The sequence below is a fragment of the Perognathus longimembris genome, chromosome 15 (genome assembly GCF_023159225.1).
Source record: "Perognathus longimembris pacificus isolate PPM17 chromosome 15, ASM2315922v1, whole genome shotgun sequence".
NCBI classification, from domain to species: Eukaryota; Metazoa; Chordata; class Mammalia; order Rodentia; family Heteromyidae; genus Perognathus; species Perognathus longimembris.
The window spans coordinates 30,980,922-31,008,452 of NC_063175.1; the positions used below are offsets into that span (position 1 = coordinate 30,980,922).

General features: G+C 41.4%; 1 protein-coding gene across 5 annotated transcripts in view; it reads left to right on the plus strand.

The window, feature by feature from the left end:
• Nucleotides 1-27,531, plus strand: part of Fhod3 (formin homology 2 domain containing 3) — a 401,480-nt gene that overhangs the window by 264,163 nt on the left and 109,786 nt on the right. For 3 of the 5 annotated variants that reach the window (XM_048363537.1, XM_048363538.1, XM_048363539.1), the window contains exon 10: nt 5,269-5,510. In XM_048363537.1, the coding sequence (XP_048219494.1) occupies nt 5,269-5,510 (242 nt within the window). Of the gene's footprint in view, nt 1-5,268; nt 5,511-23,317; nt 23,411-26,692; nt 27,011-27,364; nt 27,440-27,531 lie in introns of all 5 variants that reach the window. The other 2 variants (XM_048363540.1, XM_048363541.1) reach the window with 2 other exon arrangements.

Here is a 27,531-nt window from a genome sequence, read left to right on the forward strand (position 1 = left end):
TTCTTGTGGCTTGGTGGGGCTGGCTGGTCTAAGATGGCTCCATTTACCAGGCCAGGAATTTGGCTGGGCCATGTGTCTTTAGAAGATTAACCTGCACCTCTTCAAAAGAGAGCAGCATTTCAAAAGGCAAGATATTCCATGAGGGACCCAGCAAATGCATCACTCCATCATTTAGGGGTGCTCAGTCCTTTCAGCACAGGCTTTCACTCTCACTCCGCATTCCCTCACTCTGCATTCCTCCAGAGCATACATATAATGCATTTGTAGTGCCGTTCTCTCTAGGTATTTTCTAATTCTTAGTGACTCTAAACTACAGTACAGTCTAGTGTCTGAAGAACTTCAGGCAGGTAGCAATGACTCATGCCTATAATCCTCGTTACTCAGGAGGCTGAGAGCTGAGAATTTCAACTCAAAGACAGCTCAGGTAGACAAAAACTTGATACTGTTATTTCAGCTGTGAGCAAAAAGCTGAACAGAATACAAGCCCCAAGCATAAGCTCTAGTACTAACATACATACACACATACAGACACAAACATAGACACACACGGGGCGGGGGGGGTGTGGCAGAGAGAGAAAGGAAATGTGACTATCCCTATATGTGGACATGGAGTATCTCCTGATATCATCAGCCACTGGTTCTGGAATTGTTATAAAGTTGAAGATATAAGAAAATGCCAGCTGCAATTCTGTAGTGCATTATCCCTGATGATCAAGAGCAAAGCGTCACTTCCTCACCACTTTCTTCTTTTTTCTTTTTCTTTCCTTTAACTTCCTTCCTTCCTGGAGATAGGTGTTTGTTAAAGATCTGAACTTGAGAAAGCTCTAAATGAACTCTACTTGAGGTTGTTGCCTTGATAATTTAGACTTTTCTTCTCACTTAAACTTTCTGATGGTCTTCCTTTGAATTTACTTCATGCACATGCTGTGTGCCTCTCTGGAAAGAACTGGAGCAGAATGTTATTTGATCCTTGGGTCTCTGAGGTTAGACAAGGAATTAGAAATATCTGAACTCTACTTTAGGCACTAACCTTATCATCCCAAATATGTGCTTAATAAGAAGCAGAATCGGTTCTTCAGGTCAGAGAAAGTTCACATGGCCTAGAATTTTTATATCAGAAGTGAAGGGAAAAAAATAATTGACTAGAAATATTCAAAAATGTGGTCCTTGGCTAGATGTACGATATTTTTCAAACTTTCCCTACATAATGCCATGTGAAAATTTTAAAGTTGAGATGACAAATGAGCATAACCAAATGCATAATTTCATTTTCAGTTCTTGCATAAGGACTGTCTAAGAAACACAATTTCTGTGGAGAAAGATAGACCTTTTGATGAACTCTTAACCAGTTCTTGCCTGAAAATTATTTTTGATTGGCAGATTCTGGGGTGGAATAAAACAGTCAAGAACCATTAAATTGCCCTTATAATACCTGACAGCTTATTATGACATGCATCTGTCACATAGGTTCCACTGAGTCCATCTCATCTGAAAGTGTGGGGTGATGTGGGGTAATGAATCAGTGTCCTGATTACAGGCTGTCTCAGGTGCCCATAGGACCCTATGAACTGGGATAGAAGTGGCCAGCCTGGCTTGGTCTCAACCAGCCTCACAAGTGTGAGCTTGTTTTCACAAGTGTGAAAACTTTAGACATAGGGCAATTGATTTTGTGCTCAAGTTTTCTGTCCATATAGTTACAGTAGGGCAGCATGGCATGCTTAGCTTTACATTGTTCCTCACTTTTCTCACTAGAAGAACTAATCTACTCACTTGTACAAGGTGCACAAGGCTAGAGAACTGACAAATTAGTTGCTAAATCTAAAAGAGGCTGTTGGACTTGAGTCTGGCCCAAGCACTGAAGATGGCCTTATGTGTTCTTTCTGTGTAATGGAGGAATTTATGATCATCATAGACCATTTCATCTGACCTGGGTAGAGACGTAACCATCATTTCTTTCTTTTTTTAGTGTGTGTGTGTATGTGTGTGTATATGTGTGTGTGTATATATATATATATATATATATATATTTGTTATTGTCAAGATGATGTACAGAGAGGTTACAGTTACATAAGTCAGGCAGTGAGTACATTTCTTTTGCATAGGGTCACCCCTTCCCTCACTTTCTCCCAGTTTTTTCTCTCCCCCCAAGTTGTATAGTTCATTTTCAATGTGGTGTCTATAAAGAGTATCACTGCTGCATTTGTTCATGCTTTGTCCCACCCTTTCTGTACCCCCCTTAACATCCCCAAGACAGATAAACATCATTTAATATGATCATATGCACCTAGCTATTGAGCTATTGAGCTACTGAGTGCTGGTGATCCTCTCCTAAGAATATTATCCTTTGGCCTCACTGTGTAAACGTTTAGAGTCCTCTTTAATTTATCATGTCCAAGTGTATTTTTTGTCTTTTACTGTCTGCTGGATTTACTTGTAGATTTATAGGCATATTCTAATTATTACAAGTGAGGGAAACCATGCAACTTATGTTTCTTTGGGTCTGGTTTACTTTGCTTAATATAATCTTTTTCCAAATCTTTCCATTTTCTTACAAATGGGGCAATGTCATTCTTTCTGGTGGAAGTATAGAATTCCATTGTGTATATATACATTTTCTTTACCCATTTGTCCATTGAGGTGCATCTGGGTGGATTCCATATTTTCCCTATGGTAAACAATGCTGCAGTGAACATAGTTGTGCTGGTGGCTTTAGTGTGGCCTGGTTTGTGGTCAATTGGATAAATGCCCAGGAATGGGATTGCTGGATCCTAGGGAAGCTCTCTGTTTAGTCTTTTGAGGAACCTCCATACTGGTTTCCAGAGAGGATGAACGAGTTTACACTCCCACCAACAGTATAGTAGCATTCCCTGACAGCATCTGTTATTGTCAGTTTTTTTGATAATGGCCATTTTAACTGGGGTGAGTTGGAATATCAATGTTGTTTTGATTTGCATTTCTTTTATGGACAGAACATCTCTTCATATGTCTATTGCCCATTCTTACCTTTTCTTCTGAGAAATCTCTCTTTAATTCACTTGTTGTTTCTTTGAGGATTTGCTTAGAGGGCAGTTAATTGAGTTCTAAGTATATTTTAGATATGAGGTCCTTCTCTGATGCATAGCTAGTAAAGATCTCCCATTTTGTGGACTTTCTATTTTTCTTGATAACTATGTTTTTTGCCATGCAGAAATTCTTCAATTTGGTGCAATCCCATTTATCCAGTCTTTCTTTGATTTGTTGTGATTCAAGATCTTTACTTAGGAAATTTTGACCCATGTCTAGGAGCCCCATTCTGTAATATTTTCATGGTATCTGTTCTTACATTGAAGTCTCTGGTCCATTTTGAAATGATTCTGGTACAGAGTACAACAGTCATTTCTAGAGGACCATACACAGAGATTTCTTTTCCTCGATACTTTACATGCTATTCTCATCACCAACTTTCAAGTGCTGGACTGTTTGTTTTTCTAGGTGTATGGGTCATAACCATAGTACACACTCAAATGTCTTGTTAAACACCGAAGCTGATACTCTTTTTACTGTGAAGCTTTAGAGAACATAGGCATCAAAATCTAAGAAGTGGGAAATGCAGATGAGTATAGCCTAAGGCTGAGGAGTGGAGCTGGCTTCCTGAGGGAGGGGTTCAGGGGATAGTTCCTTAACCAGACAGACTGGGGGTTCTAAATGAAGGTGAGAATCTTGGGGATGAGAGGTCAAGAGCTGGACAGACTGGGCCTCTGTAGGAGGCACCAACTAGACAAGGGACTAAAACATCCTTTGGAGAAAGGCTGGGGGAGAAGAGTATAGTGTCTGTCAATTGGTTCAGGTTTCTCTACGAAAGCTCAAGTGGCAAAGTACATGCTAATTATTCTCTGTGCAGTAATGTACCACTTTTAAGGAAAAAATTATTTATTCTAGAGATCTGTTTCTACCGTATATTTTTGTGGCTGTATATGCAATTTGTCTGATTATGCAAGCTTTAAAGCTGGCCCAGCAAACCAGGTGCTGAGGGTAGCTGAGGGAAATTGAAAGAGCAAATCAGCCATGTTTTTGGAATTGAACAGTCACAGTGCTGAAACAAAAAGATCTCAAAAAGTGCTGATCTCTTGGGGCTGGGAATATGGCCTAGTGGCAAGAGTGCTTGCCTCCTACACATGAAGCTCTCGGTTCGATTCCCCAGCACCACATATATGGAAAACGGCCAGAAGGGGCTTTGTGGCTCAGGTGGCAGAGTGCTAGCCTTGAGCGGGAAGAAGCCAGGAAAGGTGTCAGGCCCTGAGTCCAAGGCCCAGGACTAAAAAAAAAAGTGCTGATCTCAAAAACATTAATCTGGGGAAGCTACCTCCTGTTCTCCTGGATCTTATGGTTCCTGCCTCTTCTATACTCCCCTGAGCATAGGACAAACAGCTCAGAAATAATTAAGCATGCCTTCCATCCAGCTTCTCTGCCTCCTAGAACAGAGAACTGTGGGAGGCTAAGGAAAGATGAAAGCCCCATTAAACAGAAAAGCTGAATCCAAGGATAAATTAGTGACACGGTTTAGATATGACACATTTCCTTTGAAGGCCCAAGTGTTAAAGACTTGGTCCCCAGCTTTAGAGATCCAGTTATTGAGAGATGATTAAACCATGAAGCCTCTGATCCAATTAATGGTTAATCCATTGATGGATTCACAATTTAAAGATATTAGTGGAAGATGATAGAAACTAGGAGGTGTAACCTGGCTGGAAGAAGTAGGTCATTGAGTATGTGTTGTTCTTGGCTACTTCCTGTTCTCTCTGCTTCTTAGCTGCCATGCAGTGAGCAGCTTTCCTCTACTGGGCTATTCTACCATGATGTTATGGCCTTGCCCATGAGTTATAAAGCAATAGTCAGCCACCTATGAGCTAAAACCCCTAGATATGAATCAAAATAATTTTTTCTCTTTTTAATTGGCTTTTTGAGGTATGTAGGCACAGCAGTAGAAAGCTAATTAATACAAATAGATTTCAGACAGTGACAGAAATTTCTCAGGCCTCCTCCTACCAGTTGTCTTTTGTGTGTCGCTTTGATCAGAAGGAAGTTATACTAGCAAGCACCTTGTAGTTGGAGGCTGTGCATGCTTTGTGATCACATGTGATTGCAAAGACCTTGTTTGTGGAGCAGAGACTCACTGTGGTAAAAGACCAAAGCAAAATCCATAGTAGGGCCTGACATGTAATCTAAGAACCAAGGGCTGAGAAAGGCTGTCAAGTCTGACCTTGCCCTGGCTATGCTCTTCTTTTTCAGGCAGCACTAAGGCACGAGGATGGTGATGAGACTGCAGAACCACCCCCTGGTGGGCTCCGGGACCGGAGGAGGGCCAGTGTGTGTTCCAGTGGCAATGGGGGTGAACATCAAAACCTTGACCGCAGAAGGAGTCGCAGGCACTCAATACAGAATGTCAAGAGCTCACTGTCAGCTCCCACCAGTCCTTCTTCCCAGTTGGACCCTACCTTTAAGCCCAGTCAAGTGCAAGATCTCTGTGAAAAGTAAGCATAAATCTAGCAGTGGGGAAGGGTGCCAAGGGGTACTGAAAAGAGGAAAGGAAACCATGATTGCCCACCACCATTCCCTTTCCATGGACAGTCAGCATCCCCGGCCTTGCTTCCTACCTCTTCTTTACCATTAAACTACCACTGTTAGAGAACTTCCCAAGCAAGGTGGCCCTGGTAACGTGCACAGACTCCATCTCCCTAACATATGGATTCATCTTCCGTCACCTGTGGTTTTGTGCTGTTCAGTATATCAGAAAAAGCCATTCAGAAGAACTGTTCTATAAAATGGGAGAGAATTCAAAATACAAAACTGTGGCCTAGAATAATTGGCAGGCCACCATAGAAATATGAGATTTGTTGACTATGTGGTAATACATGAGATTGATTTTAATTTTAATTACACAGGATAACCCTGTGTAGATCCCTTCATATTTCAACAGCTACTAATTTCATTACTTAGTCATTTAGTGAATGTTTATATTAAGTAGCCGTTATAGGTCAGGACTATTGAAAGACATGAGGATAGATAAGTTGAAAAGGTATTGTTTTTGTCTTTATGAACTTTCCCATCTAGGCTGGGAGAAAGAGAATAAGAAAGGTATATAGGAAGAAAGAGGTTTGCAGTCCTATGAGAAATTATATAGGTTAAAAATAGGAAATTCAACAAAATTTATGGAAGCCTTGAGGGGTTCTGAAAAATTCGGGCTCAGTGAAAGGATGGCAAAGCTATTGTAGGGTCTGGGACTTGGTGTCTGCCCCAAAGTGGATCCTATCAGTTCACTGGTATGTATGCTTTGAAGACTAGGCCATGCCACTCCAGTCCACACAGGTTGACAGATCCACCTACTTCCTGTGGTGAGAGGATGTAATCAGTAATCCAGGCATTGGCTGGGATGTTCTCCTTCATCATGGAAATATTCATGAGAACCAGATTGAGGTTACTTGGATGTACAGTGAAGAAGATAATAACTCAGAATGGATGAGTTTGAGAAAGTCACCCATCAAGATGTGCCCTCCTCTCTTGCTGAGGGAATAAAATCTTACCATTTCTATTACCAACGGGCTACATGCCAAAGCAGGCTGGCAGCTACAAAATCATGTGGGCATACAGAAACCCATGCCTTTGGGTATCTGGTACTCAGGAAAGAAAAAAGATGGTAAATTCTGAGAGCTGTGTGACATTTTTGCTACCTCATAGACACAGGCTCATAGACATAGGTATTTCTGTTCCTGAAAATACTTGCCAAGATTACCTTGTGATCTAAAATCTTGAAGACACTCAGCCCAAGCTCAAGCCAAAGGAATTTCGAGCTCTCTCCTAGTACTATTTCTAGGAAATAGCTTGAGAACTAACATGGACAGGATTGAGTACAATGTACACAATGGGCAGAATACTCTACATTTAAGTAAAGATGACCTCAACATGGTGGTTACTTATTTGTTCCTCTGTTCTTTTGCATTTAAGTGGCAATACTGTGTGATAAGTTGGCAAGTGTGACAGCAGTAGAGGAGACCATTTGTGGCACAGTTCACATTCTCCCAGTTTTGGGCTCAGTAGGAATTGCAATGGAGGATCTGGACACATTGCTCTGAATGTTTCTGCTTTCATTCTTTTCTAAAAGGGTGAATTTTTCATTTTAACAAAATTACTGCTCTAACATAGACTTAGTAACATTTGAGAAAAATACACTTTCTAGCTTATAGAGATGGAAAGCATTATACAGTCTGGTGATGATGACATGACTTCATCCACAAAGCCAGTTATAAGGACTTTGCCTATGACCCCAAAAATAGCAGTGCAGTTTTGGCCATAGTGAGAGTAAGGTTGAGAGATAGAGTGCTGTAATAGCTAGCCTAGTTACCAACATCAGTGCCTCTAAATGGTGCCTGCAAATCAAGTAGCCCATTGTGTGCCATCCCCGTAGACCTAGAAAGGTACAGTTTGCCTGACAGGCCATTCTCTTTGTGAAGGTCCTGGCACATTGATTGTTCATTTGTTGTGACATGCCTTCAGATGCCGCATATAAGGAATGTGAGTCTGGATTTTTATCATTCTGTAGCCCAGGTGATGCCAAGATATTTGAAAAGAAGGTAGAAAAATGTAAGTGGTTAGGAAGGAATTCATGTTGTCTAAAAATGTGCATTGTATTCTCCACTGAAGTTCTCTTGGATCATTTGAATTTCAATAATAATCCTCTGTTGAATCCTGGCAGGGCAACCATCCTTGTCCTCCTTAGTGTACAAGTGAGGAAACAATGAGGGGAGCAGCCTAAGCAGATCTAGGGGGTGGCTGAGCTGTGGGTAAGCCCAACTATTTGCCCCCTGTGAATCAATGTTCAGAGAGAAGAAAACTACTTCCCAATCAACCACTCTTAGGCATATGCACTGAATCACATTCATCCTGTGACTTGGTAGAGAGAAAATTTGATTTATAGACTATGCAGGTATATTTTCATTCAAGGAAATACACAAATTCAGAAAGTTAAGACATATGTTTCCAAAGTATCCCTATAGATATTCACTGGCTGGGATTTGTGCTGTCATTCTGGTAATAACTAATAGATAGAACTCATCTCTGCTGTGCTTTGGTTTCTTAAGAAATAGAATTCTACACTACGCATTTATCACCTAAAAAGCATCATTGTATGACTGTGTGTTTTCCATGAGTTTCATCTTTTTGCTTAAAATTTACAGATTTGATTGAAAAGGTGAGAAACTGGGATACTTGCATTCATTTCTGAGGACAGTATTTGGTGATGTCTAATTAACAACAATAACAAAAAAAAGTATTATGTCTCTGATGTAAGCTCCACTCAATCTTAGGACTGAAAGGTGCTTTAATCTTATCCCAGAGCAGGACCCAAGATATAGGTATACTTCTATGGTTGGGCTCTGTCTTTCCTGAGAACCCAGTTCTATACATGTACTTTCTACTTGTTAGGAAATCTGTCACCCAAATGTGCCTCTCCTAAATATCTCCTTGTTTATCGTGTGTGTGTGTGTGTGTGTGTGTGTGTGTGTTTATGCGCACACGGGCACATGTGTGCATACCAGGACTGGGGCTTGAACTTAGGGCCTTGTACTCTTGCTTGGCTTTTTTGCTTAAGGATAGCGTTCCATCTCTTGATCCATATCTCCACTTGTGGCCTTTTTCTGGTTAATTGGAAATGAGAGTCTCAAGGACTTTCCTGTCTAGGCTGGCTTCAACTCTTGAGCCTCAGAAGTTACCCTCGTAATTGGCTAGGATTACATATGTGAGCCATCAGCTTTCTTCTAAGAAATTGTAAGAAGTAGAATTCTAGGTCAAAGAACACTTACATTTTAAATATTGATATCAGCCAACCATTCTATAAAAAGGCTATACCAATTTATCCCACCACTAACCTGTCCTTGGCCATTTTCCCACACCATCACCAGCACTGAATGTTATCAATTTTTCAGACTGTAATTCTTAAAGGTGATATGTAGTAACTTGGGACTTTGATTGGCATTTTGTGATGATTACTAAGTTGTACATATTTAATGGCTTCACCGAAGGACAAGCTATAGATATTTTCTGACTGTTTCCATTTGGATTCTTTGCTCACTCATCTCCCACACAGCTTGCCTGATTTAATTTATGTAAAACCCACTTTTGTTTTTTATATGGAAGGTGTTAAATGCAAAAAATAAGAATGTAAGTGTTCTTTATCCTTATTAAGTCTTATGTTTTTCACAATTTTCCCCTGTCTCTCCAATGTCTTCCAACTTTGTTTCCAATGTCTCTTAACTGTACATATAAAATACAGCATCAGGGTGCACCTAGTGTGTCTTTTCCAGTGTCTTTTAGAGGCCATGCCTACTTGAAATGAGTATCCAGTCTTAACTTCCTGTGCTTTTCTGGCAAATACTTTGCTCTTCTCTCTTCTAATAGGTAAACAATGGCAGTAGTAGGAAGGGAACCAGTTCTGAGCACACCCTCTGTTGTCCCAAGCAATTTGATATGTACTGGAAATCCCACAGAGGAGATGGTAGTGTCCTTCCCCTGTTGTGGATTAGGAAATAGGCCCAGAGACAGGTAAGTTGCTCTTGCTGGTAGAAGTGTTAAAAGGCATTGCTGGGCTGGGACTCAGGCATTCATTCTTCAGAGCTTGCACTCAAAACCAAATAACTCCAGAGCCATACTCTGACTGTGCTTGATATGTTTAGCAGTGACATTGTCTTGTCTTCTGAGAATGAATTAGATTTGTTGGGAAAGCAAAGAAGCATTATCTAGAATGTTTAGTTGAATTTGGTAATACTACTGAGCTGTATCCTTTATTGATTTTTTTGTCCTAAAATAATCATGTTTATTTGCTTATTTTCTAACCTCAAATGGGTGCTGAAGATAGTTTCTGAAAATGTTAGAGCAGTAACAGCAGTATGGGAACAAGCTTTCAATTAGTAATAACTGATCCACCATTCCTGTGGAGGTGGAAGAAGGGAGATACAGAACAGAAACTTGCTTGGGCTGAGGAGGAACCAGGGACCTAAGCTGTTTTAGCATTTTTGCAGTTCACAGCTGGTATACACCAATTAGTAGCCCAGTGGGTGGTAGGATAAAGGAAGCCAAGCCTTGGGGCTGAGCCTGTGGACTGAGCTGCAGGTAGGCAATTGAAGGGGATGTTGTTTTCTATATTACTGCACGAGTGGGGAAAGGTGTTGGACTCTTTCCACAAGCCACAGGAAGTAGTAGGTAAATGACTGAGCCTAATTATGGCACTTACTGGGTAGGTGAGCTCATTTTCCCATATTTTGACAAGAAGGAGATGTGTTTTGGATGCCTAAGTTCTAGGATCCACAGAGTTTGGTTGCTAGGGTTACAGAATTCATCCACTGGATACCTGCAGGGTCTACAGTAGCATGATCGAGAAGCCTTTTCTCTTTCTTGGAAGCAACTGGCAATAAGCAACCTATTTGCAAAGAAAAATGGTATCATGAGACAAGTAGGCTTTATGTAATGCTAGCCTGTAATATATGCAACTGGGGTGATCTGCTTGGTCACCTGCCACATGCAGTAAGAGGCAGCCATGGAGATTGGGAGAGGCTGTGTGGTCCTCAGGCCTGACTTCAGTCTCCTCTTGTGTAAACCTAGAATGAGCATGCTTTTTTAGAAGGCAGTGGGAGAGTTAGTCTAGACTGTACAAATGTATGCTTAGCCCTAGGCTGGATTGCACAAATGTAGGCCTAGCCCAATGTTAGTTTCAGTTACTTTATGCCCTGGAGCTTTCCCAGATATTGTTCTAATAAAAAAAAGGTAACTGTTAAATAAACACAGACATTAGCTGGAGAGTTTTGTCTTGTATACCAGCATAAACATGCTGGAGGATTTCACAACAATCAGATGAACCACCACTGTTACCTTGAGTGGCATGTAGCTACTTGGAAAGATTTATCTGATAGCAAATGGTTTGTTATGAATGGGATTCACTGACAGGGCTATGACCTCTTGAATTAGGTATGATTAGAAGACAGCTAGTGTTCTCCCAACACAGATCTATGGCTCCTCCTCAGTATTGAGCCTAGAGGGAGGAGTGTGCATGTGTGTGGAGCTTGAAGAGGCATTGGAGAGTGAGTAAGTGGTCACTTTGCAAGATTTGTCGTATATTTTTTGTGCTGGTGCTAAAGGCTTGAATTTGGGGCCCGGGCTTTGTCCTTGAGCTCTTTTTGCTCAAGGCTAGCATTCTACCACTTGAGCCACAGCTCCATTCTAGCATTTCATGGCTCATTGGAGATGAGTCTCATGGACTTTCCTGTCCAGGCTGGCTTTAAGCTGAGATCCTCAGATCCCAGCATCCTAAGTAGCTAGGATTATAGACGTGAGCCCCCAGCACACGGCAGATTTGAGGGTGTGTTTTTTAAAAATTGTTGTTATAAAGGTGATGTTCAGAGGCATTACAGTTTTTTAAGACTGGTTAAAAAGTACATTTCTTTTTGGACAGTGTCACCTACTCCCTCATTCTCTCTCAGTTGGATTTGTAGTTTTTGGAAATTCACTATGGCAGACTTAGGGAGTTCAGACTTTATTGAGTTGCATTAGGCTATTGTTCTTGGTTTTGAAGACATTGACAGGCTTTTGTCCTTAAAACTGAGTAGAGACATGGATAAGGAAGGTGGAAGGGTGAGATGGGGCTCTGTTTTTCAAAGAGCTCTCTGGGAGCAACTGGGAAGCATTGGAGGACTTGAAGCCACACATAGGAATATGGGGCCAGGAGAAATGGATAGTTGGGGAGAGTGGAAACTGGGGGAAGTAAGGAGAGGTAGGGGATTTAGTTTATAGGATAGTGACTGGACTGCATAGTGAAGTCTGAGTCTAAGCTGATTCCCAGGCACTAGGGTCCTGTCCTGTCTGAAAGCACTCAGCAAACTTTGGACATGTAAAGTTTGAGTAAAGCAAGAAAAAAAATCCCGTTATTTGGACAAGCTCTTCTGGAACTCAAATGGGTAAAGCCCAAACTATAACCCAGGCAGAAGCAGACTAAGGGAGCAGAGGAGCTGATGACAATTGCTGGAAGAAAGAGTACACTGTTATCATCTCTGAAAGTTCTGAAACAGACTTCCACCTATTTTCTAAGCCAGTGAGACCTGGAATTGGTTATCTTTGAGTGTGAATGTTTCTCAGGCTAAAGAGAATTCCTATGGCTTGTGATTTCCCGCAGAGATGAGCTGCTCATGTAAGAGGGGTGGTGAACGCACTTGAGAGAACCAGGCTCATGTTCTAGTTGAATGTTTGACTTTGCTGGCTTCAGTGCCACTTGACCTTTGTCCAGAGCCCCTATTTCCTTACCGCACACCATCTCATCAGGGTTCTGTATAGCCATAGTTCTGAATGTAGAACTTGATTTTTCTAGGTAGCCTATGCAGGTGTGGGTTTTAATGGTTCCTTTCTCCTTAGAGCCCAGGGCTCACCATTCTTTTTTTTTTTTTAAAGACTCCTTAGGGCTTGGACTCAGGGCCTGAGCACTTTTTGCTCAAGGCTACCACTCAGCCACTTGAGCCACAGTGCCACTTCTGGCCCTTTTCTGTATATGTGGTGCTGGGGAATTGAACCCAGGGCCTCATGTATAGGAGGCAAGCATCTTGCCACTAGGCCATGCTTACCATTCTTTTGGGAGTGGAGTAGCAGCTTTCTAAGCAGTCCTATGAGGAGCTGATGAGATGATACTACCTGGGAAAAAGCCTGGGGGCAATTGTGCACTGATAAGGTTGAACAAACAGGGAAACTAAAGCCTGAAAAATGTAGGTCAAAGAGGCCAAATCTGACAATAAGAAGGAAGTCTATCCTGTTCATATAGGAGGAGGCTGGTAGATTTTTTTGCATCTGAGTCCCTTGGGGACAACCTTTGGCAATTAAGATGATGGACCCAAAGAAGGACCTGAGTTAAGGTCATCTGTGTCATTCCATGTGCCCAGTGAGCTAGCTGATAGTGATGACAGAAACATCCTGGCCATGTTGAAAGTTGTTTTTTTAATTATTATTTCTTAGTGATGTAGTTGTTATGCTTTGGAGATTGATTATGGGCCATGCCCATGTCCCAAATCCATGGCTGGGTGCACTGTCATATTCATGCCATCCCTTCTCCTATGCATGTCAGTACAATGGGCAGGGAGAGCGATAAGGGAAAGGAACAGGGACTAATGAATTCCTGTGCACATGAATACAGCTAGAAATGCTGCCAGTGTTCAGGAAAGAATCTGAAATGAGGACAAATGGCTTTGTGCAGTTATTAAACTGAAGAGAGATTTTCCCCCCCTCAGCCATTTATCTGTAAGAGGGGTAGCATGGCACTGTCAGGCTAATAATGATAGTGCTGAACACAATTTCAATTCTGGTTACTAGCTTTGAGACCCTGGGAAAAGTCTTTAACCTCTCTGTACCTTTGCCCTTCATCTCTGAATGCAAGGACTCATCATGCCTAGCTCAGAGGTGCCTGTGAGGATTAAAGGAGTGAACCCGGTGAACTGCCTTGTGTAATGGCACTGGCAGAGAGACTAAGTACATAGCATAAATGAGCAACAATAGACCTCCCCTCAAAAGCATCTGTCTTCTCCCAGAGAGGCTAGTGGGGGACAGGGCTGAGCAAAGAGCTGGCACACCTGCCCCTGGGCCTGGGAGAGTGCCCTGCAGAGCTGGAGGGAGCCAGGGCACACTAGGAAAGGTGTCTGTACTCCAAATGTTTTGATCATCTTGAGAGAACTGCTTCCCCAAACACAATAACTCAGTGAGGGATCCAGAGACGATTATATCACACTTCAGGAATACTCACTTACAGTCCACATTGCCCCCAGAGAAATGATTTCATTCCTGAGGTTTTATTCTCCAGTCATGCGGTTCTGGTATTATAAACATGAGATTAAACGTTGACTAGCAGATGAGCCCCCATCCGGAAGTGGCCAGTCAGGGCCTGCCATGCTGGCTCTTAGCTCCCAGAGGTCTTTGGAAGGGCAAGGCCTGCCAGGAAAGCAGGGGGCTGGGAGGAGGAGTATCATGGCTATTGCCTTGGCTGGGATTTAAGAAGCTATTTTTCTGTTTTTCTTCATTTTTCAAACTTACAACCAACTTTGCAAAATTTTCTTTCCAGTAGAAGAGTAAATAATTTGAATCACAAAGTCAGAAAATTATTTGCTTACTGTCTGAGGTCAACCTGTGTAATGTGGGGTGTGATGGGGGAGGAGGAAAAAAAAAAAGGGAGCCGGGAGTGGTAGTGTAGGTCTACTGATATGAGGCTAGCTTCTGGAGAGAGAGGAGGGAGGGGAGGGGAAAAGGGGGAAAGGGGGAGAGGGGGAGAGAGAGGGAGGAAGGAGGAGGAGGAAGTAGGAAGAGGAGGAAGGAGGAGAGGAAATAACAATGAGGCTAGCTTCTGGGAAGAGGAGAGAGGAGAGGAGATAAGAGAGGAGAGAGAGACAGACAGACAGAGAGACAGACAGACAGAGAGAGAGAATTGCAAAATAAAGCAAAAAGGTCTGGGGCCTGGTTCAAGTGGCTGAGCATATGCCTAACAAACACAGGCTTTGAGTGCAAATCTAGTGCCACTAGATGTTGTGGGAGAGAGAGGGGGACGGAAGAGGTAACTGAAGGGGAGAGGGGAGAGAAAGGTAGAGAGGGAGAAAAAAGGAGGATGAGGGAAAAAGAAAAGAGAAAAATACATTTATGAATTATGAAGTGACTTAGGCTTAACCTTTTCTGTTTATAGACTTGGATCTCTATCCATGAAATCTTGCTTCTTAAGTAACTGATCAAGACATCATCTTTCTCTCAGAGAAACAACTAATACTGGTTATATTATTCAAAAATAATTTTTTATTAATAGGCTTCTTGGTATCAACCATTTATGAGCTTCAGTTTTTAATTGCTGACCTATGTGTTGAGACAGGAATATTAGCTCGTGAGACTAAAGGAACAAAATAGTATTGACTCATTTACTCCTATTTTCTTCTTTCCACCACATACTTGGATCCAAGGATATAACAGAGGACATGGCCCTGATGAAGTTCATAGTCTCATAAGAGAGTAAGCGAGTGGATATTACAGTCTGTGTAGCTTTGGAAGAGAACTTTTGAAGATAGCCAATGGGTATGGGGCAAAGGAGAACAGGAGCATAAGGATACACCCTTGGCAAGAACCTGTAGAAATGCACAAGGACACAGACAGGGACAGTCAATAAGGCATCACTTGTAATAGTCAAAAGCTTCTATTATAAGTAGTAGCTAGAGAAGTAAAGCATGATATATCCATATGCTTCGTTCAGCCAGCAGTTATAAGAAATACACAGTAACAAAAATGCCAACATCCTTGCCAAATTGTTGGCTATATAAAGAGATTATAGAATCATATATGTTTCATTTTGTCTACTTAACAAATTTATAACAGTGACTTTCTTCAATAAAAGGGGATTTTATTTTTATAATGTTTAATTTTTATACTATAGTTTCCCAAAGGATTATGAATTTCTGTAGTTAGGTATTAACAAAATTATTTAGTGAAGCAGAGAGTGGGATGGGACTGGTCCAAGAAGCTCCTAAGTCATTAGGCTGGATCTTGAAGGGGAAGAAGGGTGGTAGGAGCTCTCCAGGCCCAGGGGCAAAGGGTAAAAAGGACTTGGTATACCTAGGTATAGAGTATGGTGGAAACAAAACAGGCACATGATGAAATAAAGTTTTGTACAGTGAACAGGTGAGATCATGCAGAGTCTTGGAAACCATGACACCAAGTCTGGTAATTATTTGGCATATTTGGCTGAACCATACATGTTGAAGAGATGTCTTCTTGCCTGCTGGGAATCAGATTGGAGGCTAGGGAGAGTGGAAACAGGCATGGGTGGTAGTAGCTATTGTTGCAGAAATACAGGGAAATATTAGTACCTTAAACTAAGGAAGTGTTTTGAACCTTGTAGAGGATTAAATGAGTTTAGAATATAATTCCCCAAAGTATGACTTAAGAATTCACATTTTCAAGTGTCAGGAGGGTGGATAATTGGGCTGGAGGTTGCCATTGGTGGAGGTTTGGGGGAATGCAGTAGAGGAAGTTACCCTTACAACTGGATCTCCCAGGATACTCTCTGTACTAGGATGAGACCAAACCTGCATAGACATTATAGGGACTGGACAGGGTATTATGAGGCCTAGTAACTTGTGTGCATTTCCTTGAGTGATGGTCTTCATGGGTAATTCTGGCCCTATGCTGCTGCCTTTTCTCTTCCTTTCTTTCTACTATATGCAATTCATTCCTCGCAGACATCAGAATCAGCTGATGGTCAAAGGTAGAAAGATATGCCACGCAAACAAGTCAGTGGTTACTCTGGTAATTTGTGGGCATAGTTTATGATGCTTAAAAACAGAAAATGAGATGGATGAACTCTGACTGAAATACAAGAGTTGAGATTTGTCTGTAAACACCAATTATTTGTAGTTAATTACCATATTAAAAGTTGATGAAACTGTGTACCAGTGGCTCATGCCTGTAATCATAGCTACTCAGGAGGTTGAGATATGAGGATCATAGTTTGATACCAGTTTAGATAGAAAACTGTAAGACTTTTATCTCCAATTAATCACCACAATGCCAGAAGTAGAGCTGTGGCTCAAGTGGTAGAGCACTAGCCTTGAACACAATAGCTAGGAGTCAGCACCCGGGCCTTGAGTTCAAGCACCATGACTAGCACATGCTCATACACAAAAGGGTTGATGGTCCAGTATATGGACAAATGGATTGAACAGTGTTGTTAACCATCAAGGAAATGCACTCATTAAACTGGAATACCATCTTGAACAAATACAAGGAATTGGAGGAGAGGGAAACTTTTATTTACTGTTGTTAGGAATGTAGCTTAGTCCACCTGCTACAGAAATGAATCTGGAAGTTTCTCAATAGAACTACTGAGAAAAAAAATAGAACTAATTTCAGTGTATGCTCGTGGACATATTCTCAAAGAAATTGAAGTCAGCCTGTAAGAGAGATATCTCCAAACCTTTGTTCATTATGAGACTATTCACATTAGTCAAGTCATAGAATCAACCTCAGTAGTGTCCATTTGTGAGTTATTGAATAGAGAAAAGGGTGGCATACATGCACAATACAGTACCAACCAGTCATAAAGAGGTTAGGCCCTTTTCAGGCAAAAGACTGGAACTAGAGATCATCATGTTAACTAAAATAAGTGAGACCCACAAAGACAAATAATGCATGCCATCTGTCACATATGGGCTCTAGGTTTAAAACATTACAAGTAGAAGGGGAAATATTTGGGAAAGAGAAGGAAACAGAGGAAAGGAACAAAGGTAAAAATGATTGAATTATATTATACACATGCATGAAAATATCCTCAGGCAAACCAAACCACTATTCTCTATAGTTAATAGTGTTAGTAAGAAAAAAGAGAGGAAGAAACTTCCAAAGGTGATTGTTAGTCTGATGCATGTGCAAAGGCAATTGGAAGTTCAAGACTCAAACTGAGTCATGAATTTAAAAGATATTTCCACATGCTAAAACTCTGTGCAGTCTATGACTGCCTCATGGTGGTTACAGTTTCTTCTTAAATACACCTGATATCAAGTACACTGCTCTTCCCATTGGTGAAAAACACAAGGCAGTATGCTTTATGATTAGTGAGTAGCCTTTTGGACCCCTATCTCAAATGCTTGAAAACTCAGGTGTTAAGACTTTGGATTTTCTCCTAGTTTTGGCACATTTGAATCTACATAGCTTGTGGATGGGAGAAGGCTAAACATAAAATTTAGTTATGATTAATGTATACCTTATACAGGTAGCCTGAAGATGGTTTTGCACAATGTTTTTAGTGCATCTATGTTTTGGCTGCAACCTATCTGTCATATAAAGAAAGCCACATGGGGCTGGGAATATGGCCTAGTGGCAAGAGTGCTTGCCTCCTATACATGAAGCCCTGGGTTTGATTCCCCAGCACCATATATATAGAAAATGTCCAGAAGTGGCACTGTAGCTCAAGTGGCAGAGTGCTAGCCTTGAGCAAAAAGAAGCCAGGGACAGTTCTCAGGCCCTGAGTCCAAGGCCCAGGACTGGCAAAAAAAAAAAAAAAAAAAAAAAGCCACATGTGGAATTTGCAGCTGTTGGATGTCAATGTTAGTACTCAAAGTTTCAAATTCAGGAGCATTTGGTATTTTATATTTTCAGATAAGGGATGCTCAACCTGTATTTGCACTTAAAAGCAACCATAACCCCCAAACCCATTAAGTAGTAGTAATACCACTGTTAGAAATAGGATAGAATGTCTAATGGCTGCAGAATTTCATTGCTTCCCCTGTAACAGACCACCAGAGCTAGAGGCTCTGTTCTGTTGTTACACTTTATATTTGAGGTAAGATACGAGAATCCTTGGATTGACCAAGCAAAGCCAGGACAAGTCCTCTGGAGGCCACTGGCCTGCTACCATACTTAGTATCACTGTTGTTTCTAAAATTTCTTGGAGAATTGCAGTCTGTCTCATTTTATTTTGTGCTATGCTCTCTCAGACCTCCCAGGGACACTTAAAGGAATGAATTAAATCTTTTATTAACATAAAATCAAGGCACACACAACAGTAGGGACCCCCTGATTAGTCAGTAGCTACTACCAGATTAATTTATTTTGCACCAATAGATCTGCACCTGGTAGTTGTGCTTTTCTTCCTGTGATAATGTTCATATTTTGCAGAGTTAAAATTCTGTATTAAAATTCTCCATGTTTCAGCAGTAGTGATGTACTTGGATCCATTAATGCTTGATTCTAAAACAAAATAGTAAAGTGGTCATTTGTACATTTGAGGGGCTGGCTAGTTGTACAGATTCTTGGGTATATCTGGGTTCCATGAGCTATATTTTCTGCTGCTTCAAAAATGGACATGCTACAGGAACAGTAAATACTTTCCTGTCTTAACTTTGGGTTCTCACCATGGAAACATCAGACAAGCAGCTGGACCCTGTTAGATGTCTTTTCATTCACTTGGCTGATACAAGTCTTTTGAGGGAACTTTAATTTTATTTGGTGGATAACAAACCTCTATTTTTAAATGACATCACTGCTTCATTTGGTCAGATATTTGTCGTAACTGATTAGGATCACTAATTGGAAATTTTCAATCTCATCCTGGGCCCTGGGTAACTTAGGAACAGCCTTAACGTTTAACAGAAAGTATGAGTCACTGAGAGGCTAAGTTGAAACTACAGCTTAAGCATTTGCTAATGCAGAGTGATGCAAGCAGAGCCCAAGCAACCACTGGGCTATAAATTTAGCAAAATATTTCGATGACATATTTTTAATCTACTTGTGATGTAAGGTGTATACATTTTACAGAATGTAAATGGAGCATTTGAAATGTCTGCAAAATCCCACAATGTCAGTTCCTCCTTGATCTTTGGAACTTCGCTTTAATAACCCTGTGGATGTCTTTTCATACTATTTTGGTCTTCAGATTGAACACTTACAGGATAATTATGTATCTTCTTTCTCACAAGCTTTTAACCCCAACAATGAGAACATTTTTAAATCACTGTGCCCTGTACATAGTAAGTATTCACTAAAACATTTGTTGGATAGAAGGAGATAGAATTCACACTTAGACTTGATTTGCAAAAAAATTGTTTTATTATTTTTGAAGCATTCCAATTATGTAGAATTGTATTAGTCATCCTTGCTAATGAAATGCCACCAATGTTTGAAATAGAATTATTTTCTGGTTTATTGATATGTATTTATTAATATAATGGGCGGCAGTGAGACTGTAGACTAACCAAGACACTATTGCATTATTCTTAGCATGCTCCTCACTCCGTCATCTGCAGGCCCAGTAGCTCTTATGTTTAAATATATGTATCACTGTCATGCTAGGTTTTGTTTTTGTTATTTAGTATTATTACACACATATATACAAAACCAAATAATGTTCTACACAATACTGTCCTTTCAAAATATATAAAACCTTATCATCTCGTGTGATTCTTCTCTAGCTTTCTCTCTCTTCTCACCATGTTTCTGATGGTCTTCCTTGTTGTTCTATAAAAATGGTAGTTCATTCATTTTCACTGCTTGGAGTTGACCACAGTCTCTTTTTCCTTTGTGTTATTGGTGGGCATTTGAGTCATTTCCAGCCTTTGGTAATTATGATCAGTGCTGCTAAGAATATTCTTGGGTTCAATCTGACACATGTGTATTTTCAGTATCCTCAGGGAAGGATTCGTGTCCTTAGTACTGTTGGCATTTTGAACATGATTATTCTTTATTGTGAGGACCAGCCTGGCCATTGTAGGATGTTTTTGGTAACATCCTTGGCATCCACCTACTACATTTTAGGAGCTTCTCTTCCATTGGTGTGACATCTAAAAATACCTAGGATGATCTAAGGACAGAAGTACTTTGGTTCAGAGCTACTGCTTTGTGTCCATGAAATTACTTTCAGGTTATGATACATATGTTTAACTATGCAAGATAGAGTTACCATAGTTGATACACACTCACCTGACTTGAGAGCCAAAAGGCAGATGGCCTCTGTTCTGTTATATTCTTTTCAAACATAGTATTATCAACATTTTTTCCCAATGGATAGAATGGTGTTTCATTGTGGTCTTAATTTATAATCCCCTCATGTACAGAGAAGTTAAGGTTTATTTTCATGCAAGTTTATTGGTGGTGTTTTTTGCTTACTTTTACAGTGGTGTGTTTTTTTGAAAATATATTTTGTATAGTTTGATAGGTTAAGTCCATTAGATGTATTATAAATGCCTAGTCTGAGTGTATTGCTCAACTTTTCCTTTATCCCAATTTGCTTTGGTCCTAGAACATGCCTTGTGCTTTTGAAACAGGTCATCAATGGTCATTTGTGTTTTGAAGCCTAAGAGACAAGACACAAGCCTAAGACCAAAGTTTGGAGAAATTAAATTGGTTTGGATAGAAACTATACCCGGTAGAATTGGTTAGGCTGAAGGCCTCTGGATTGCTTTTCCAGTATGAAAAGGATGGTCCCAAATCTGGAGTTACTTGTGGTTAAAAAAGAAAAACACCTCTCAGTTCATAGCAAGCTTGTGCCTGAGAATAGCTTCTTAGCAATTAAAAACAGTCAGAATCCCCACAGAGGTATTTGAAGCTCAGAAGCTAAACACCCAGAATTACTTAGCACAGACATAAACAACAGAGAGCCAGGGGTGGTGTGATTCAAACAATGGCCAATGGATTCCAGGAAAGTGAGGGATTGAGAAGCCCAGAAGGTACAATGCAGGTGTTCTATGTGGACAGTGAATTAAGTCAGATGTTGTCAGAGTTTAGAAGGCAAAGTAGAGTAATAATCCAGCTGTCAAAGTCAGTAGCCCATTCTCATCTACCCACAAGGGAAAAACCTAACTTAACAGCAACACAAAGAAGCTGGGTTTGGTGGCTTACATCTGTAATCTCAGCTACTTTTGAATCAGAGATAAGAGGATCAAGGCTAGAGGTCAACCTGAGTGAAAAAATTTGCAATATTCTAACTCAACAAATAGGCCAAACTTGATGGCACACATCTGTAACCCCAGCTACTCTGGAGGCAGGAATAGGAGGATCACTATCCAAGGCTGGCCCACACAAAAATGGTTCAGAGCTTACCTAGCCCTGAGTTCAAACCCCATACCACTAAAAGAGAATTAAGAAAACAAGGAAAGAGAGGATGAATGAATTTATCATCTGTGTGAGTCAACTTTTTGTTGCCATGACAAATACCTGAAACAGTTTAAAAAGAGGAAAGATTTGGCTCTCAGTTTGAAGTTTTAGTCCATTATTTCTGGGCCTGTGCTTGGGTAACGTGTCACTATGTACGGGCCTGTTGGAGCAGAGCCACTCCTTTCCCGTGTCTAGGAAGCAGAGAAATAGGAGAAGGGACAGAGGACAGGATAGGTCTTTATCAGGCATATCCTAGTGACCCTGTTAGGCTCTACTGCCTTACTACCACTTATGCCATCATTTTCTGAATCTACCAAGGGATTAACCATTGGCGAATCAGCCACCAGCTTATCAACCAAAAATCTATCAGCTAGTAGCTAATCCCCTAAAGGAACCTTTGAGGGCCATAGCAGGTTCAAATCATTACATCTTCTGTCAATGAAAGATCAAGGCAGAGGTTCAGAGCTGCTGGATACAGGCGTTAATATTGTTATGGGGATTACTTTCTTCTCTTTCCTTTTTCCTGAATTTTTTTCTTTTTCCTGAATTTCTTGGGCAGGCTTCACAAATAAGCAGTCTTCCTCCACCAGAAGGAAGCCCCAGACCCTCGGTGTCCTTATAGTGATTCTTTCCTGAAGATAACCAGAGAAATCCCAGGGATGACACTGAACCCACCCTTGAAGTTGGGGTGTTATCTGCTCCCTGGAACCATTCACTGAGGAAGTGCCTGCCCAAACTGCGTGTGCATGAGGTTGATGCCAGATTGGCCTCTTGATGGTTTCTAATGGAGAGGGCTGCAATGGCAGTGTGAGAACTGAGTGGTTATCTCAGCAGCTGGTCATCACCAAGAACATGTACTGGATGATGCTTCCTGTGTGTACATGAAAGACAGTCTGCCAAGCCCAGAAACTTCTCTGAATCACATGTGGTTGTAGGTCAGTGTAGTGACCTCCAACCAACCTAACAACAAAATGTGGTCTATTCTAGGTTTGACATCTCCTTATCATTTAAGGTACCATACACTAGTCTGCTGTGCTCTATTGCTGGGCACTCGTGGCTTACATCTCTTAATCCCAGCTATTAAAGAGGCTGAGATCTGGGGCTGGGGATATAGCCTAGCGGCAAGAGTGCCTGCCTCAGATACACGAGGCCCTAGGTTCGATTCCCCAGCACCACATATACAGAAAACGGCCAGAAGCGGTGCTGTGGCTCAAGTGGCAGAGTGCTAGCCTTGAGCGGGAAGAAGCCAGGGACAGTGCTCAGGCCCTGAGTCCAAGGCCCAGGACTGGCAAAAAAAAAAAAAAAAAAAAAAGAGGCTGAGATCTGAGGATCACAGTTTGAAGTTACCCCAGGCAGGAAAGTCTGTGAGACTCTTATCTCCAACTAATCACCAAAAATGCTGGAAATGAGCTGTGTTTCAAGTAGCAGAGCACTAGCCTTGAGCAGAAAAAAAGTAAGGGACAGTGAATGCCCAGGCTCTGATTTTAAGCCCCAGTACCAGCATAAGAAGCAAATAGAGTATGCCTTTCCATTTCAGCCAGCTGTGGTTTTCTTTTGTACTTCATCTTTCTGTTTGTCTAATGTTCATCTCACTTTTCCATCTTGCTTCTGTGTGCATTTCTGTTTTATTGGTCTGTCTCAGGGATGAGGAGGAAGAGGAAGAGGAAGAGCCAATCACGGAACCCAATTCAGAGGAAGAGAGAGAGGATGAGGCCCAATGTCAGGGCAAGGACAGGTACCTAGGGCTGGACCTCCCAGGCTCATGCCCAAAGCCTGATGCTCCTTTTTAAAGAATTGTTTGCTGCCACCACCTTTCCACAATCTTATTTCTCATCAGCTCATAGGGACAAACTGTCACTTTGTGTACAAAGCTACAGAATGATTAGTTTTTAGAAATAACTGAGCATGTTTTCCTTTGAGAAGTGCACTTTTTATTCACATCCTGCCTCTTAACCACACTTTATGGAAAAATCACCCAATTGATGTTCTGCCTGTTATTCTCTCCTTCAATCAGTGTTTCCCCAGCGAGATTGATGGAGACTATAATGGCTCATTTCTACTGATCCTTGATGCCTTTCATCATTGTAGTAAAGATTCCCAGGTGCCCTTCTTCCTACTAATTTTTCTAGTTTATGGTTATGCAAAAGTATGTGGGTAACTCCTAGGTTAATGATCCAAATGTTCCAGATGAATAGGAACTTTTCCAATATAGCAAAGAAAAAAATTTGTAGTATTGAATTTTTTACACAAACAAACCTCTAGGGCAGCAGCCTTTTGGGGACTTTGTTCTTATCTGCTCACCCCAGTAGAGAGCATGCTCCCTAATCTTCAGGCAGTGTTAACAGGTGTAGGGGGCTGGGAATATGGCCTAGTGGCAAGAGTGCTTGCCTCGTATACATGAGGCCCTGGGTTCGATTCCCCAGCACCACATATACAGAAAATGGCCAGAAGTGGCACTGTGGCTTAAGTGGCAGAGTGCTAGCCTTGAGCAAGAAGAAGCCAGGGACAGTGCTCAGGCCCTGAGTCCAAGCCCCAGGACTGGCCAAAAAAAAACAAAAAAAAAACCCCCAAAAAACCAAAAACAGGTATAGGTACCTTGCACATGTTTTTAAATTTTGTAGGCTTTTTTTTCCAAAATAATTTCTTTCTAAAAATAGAATTACTCATGGGTAATTTGTTTTTTGGTATCCAAAAATAATTTAAGCTTGGATGTTTTCCTTCACTTAATTGATTACCCTTGTAAATTAATGCTCTTTTAGTGTTTTTTTGTTGGTTTTTACAAATAGGCAAAATAAAAAGGATTTTGGATGACTTAGGGTACATCTTTCTCTTGTCAACTTTAAAACTGACAGACACGACACTGCCGGGCTGCCTATACCCTTGAGACTCTTATTTCACACTCTGAATCTCTCTTCATTCCCAAAGGTCTTACAATCTGTGAACTGGAAAGTGATTTTTTTTTACCCTACGCAGATATGGAGAAAGGACAGGAATGAGCTGATGGTGGAGAATTAGCCATGCATTTCAGAACAAAAAGGAAAAAGCAAAAATAGCCTCTTGTTTGTGTTGCTGTACCAGGCTGGTAGACAGTAACCTGGAAAGGGAGGAAATTGTATGACAGTCCCACCTCAGCCCCACCTTAACTGTAAGAAAGTATGTAGTCACTTAATACCCTGGTATGGCTCCATGTGTTTGTCAATGGGCACATACCAGCCAGCACATAAATTCTTAAATCTTCCTGTGGCTACATGGCTGAGTACCTGAAAGACCAGGTGGAAAAACCTGGAAAGGTCAACCTTAGAGGCAGCCCTCTGGACAGTGTGCTTTCTGTACTTCAGATTGTTACTTGTGCAGGTAGATGAAGAATGCTTGCCTTAGGCCATGAAGCCTGGTTGCATGAATTCATCCTGGAAGGCATCCTTCATTAAAGACTAGTTAGGCATTTTAGTTTTAGGAAACAAAGGTGTACATATTAAATACCAGAGCTTAATCTTGACAATGCCCAGGTTTTCATTAACCTTGATCCAGAAGTTGTTTGTGCTCTAGTGTAAACCATAGTGAACTCTAGTGAAACCATGAAATGGCAGGAAATATTGGTGCTTGCTTCTGCATGGTTAGTGGCCTCACTGCTTCCCCTATCTCCTGGCTTCTGCATGGTTAGTGGCCTCACTGCTCCCCCTATCTCCTGGCTTCTGCATGGTTAGTGGCCTCACTGCTCCCCCTATCTCCTGGCTTCTGCATGGTTAGTGGCCTCACTGCTCCCCCTATCTCCTGGCTTCTGCTGAGTGAATGGAAAGCAATGTGTCCTGCTATTGCATATAGGCAGACTTCTCAAAGGAAGGAGCTCACTTTCCATGCCCACCTGGGTATGGCTGGAAGGGGGGCTCTGGTTTTGAAGAATGCAAAGTTTAACATTGGTTCTAAGTTTACAAAGGTATGTGTTACTCAAATATCAAAGTCCTTTGAAGATGGAAAGTTTTTTTCTTTAAAAAATAACTTAATTGATGAAAATGTATAGACTTAAGGTATATACAATAATGTGATTTTTTTCATATATATGTTGGATAATCATGACAATCAAATTAATAAATTACCACCACCCACAGTTAGTATTTGCAGGAGTAGGGTGTGTGTGTGTGTGTGTGTGTGTGTGTGTGTGTGTGTGTGTGTGTGTAAGTAAAGAGAGAGATGATGTTGATGAAGCTATGATGATGATGATAATGGTGATGATGGTGATGATGATGATGATTGATAGCTGTAAATGTTGGCCTGTCTAAAGGAGCCAAGATGTTGAAGGCTTAGTAATAGGCTCTGGACATAGTGTAAGCAACATTTTTGCTATCCTGTCACCTTCCTTTTGGCTCTTAGCATTCCTTGCTGGCATTTCTTCTGTTTTTTGCATATCCATGCTTTTAATAAAAGCTTTGAAAATGAGGGAAGAAGTAACAAGTTTGAAACGTACTCACTGACTTACATATGAAACTGTAACCCCTCTGTACATCACTTTGACAATAAGTTAATTAATTAAAAAAAAGAAAAGCTTTGAAAGCAATTGAATATGCTTCTTTTTAGATATTAGAAGCTTGGACTTGTTAGCAGGACAAATTCCTTATTTGACTATGATAAGATGAAGCTGAAATGTTTAATTCCAAATGCCAACACAAGAGCAGGAATAAACTTGGGGAAGGGGCAGGAAGTAGGTACAGAAGAGCCTGAAGGTGAGGGTGAATGCCCTCTCCTAGGCCTCTGTCTACCCACAGGCCAGATTCAACCTGGGAGATGCTTCCTATATTCTGCTAGTCTAACCCTAGAAATAGGCAAACCTGGGGGCCAAGTCTGACTGGGCAAACCAAAACTTCTGGTGATAGATTTTGAGCTATCGCTCAAAAGATTCCACTGGAGTAGAAGTTAGTGACCATCATCTGGTGAGCTTGATACATGTCTTTCTCTCTCCTAACTTTGCTTCCTCTCTCCCAAATCTCTGTCTTCCCTCCTTCCCTCCATCCCGGAACCACAGCAAGGCCAGCCCTGCCTCCAAGCAGAGCCTTCATGCGAAGTGTGCTGTTCCAGAGATCTCTGAGCTCCCAGACATCTCAAGTGCTGCCTCACAGGGAAGGTGTCTTTCAGGCAGGCCTGAGGCCACCCGATCTGCCCTTCTGCCACCTTCCAGCCCTGCGGTAGCCAATCGCTCCTCTTCCATCATGATGAAGGTGTCCCCCACTATAGACAAGCTGCCCTATGTACCCCACAGCCCATTTCACCTCTTCTCCTATGACTTTGAAGACTCTCCTTTATCCACCAAGGACAAGGAAGCAGAGCCCCAGAAGGAAAACAGGTAGCTGGCCTCACATGGAGGCCTGTGTGAGATTAACCTGGGGTGAGGGCAGCACATTAACTCCTCTTCTGCCATACTTGTGTGGATACAGTCAGACCCCAGATTAACTCCATGTGTAAATGGGTGCTAGTATTCACATGAGCTGCGCAAGAAATCTACTGGGAGAACAGGTAGCTGCTTTAACATAACTACTAATACAGGTGCTTAGTCATAAGGTTTTTGGAAATAGGGTCTGAAACTTATACATCTCACTTGTCACTCCAGCGTGTGGTCATTCCACCTGCCAAGTGTAGCCAAGCGCTTGGGCCTCTTTCCATGTAACATGGCCAGTGTGTTTCTTCTTCTTTTCCACAGTTTGCCTGACTCTGTCTCTCCGAGCACACACGCTGCCTCCGAGCCGCACAGCGTGCGGTCTTTCTCTTCCCATAGGTGGGTATCTTTGCTTACTTTCCCCTTTCTCTAGCTTCCTTCTCTGTTTTCTATTATATGCATTTTTAGCTTGCTTGCTTGCTTTTATTTTT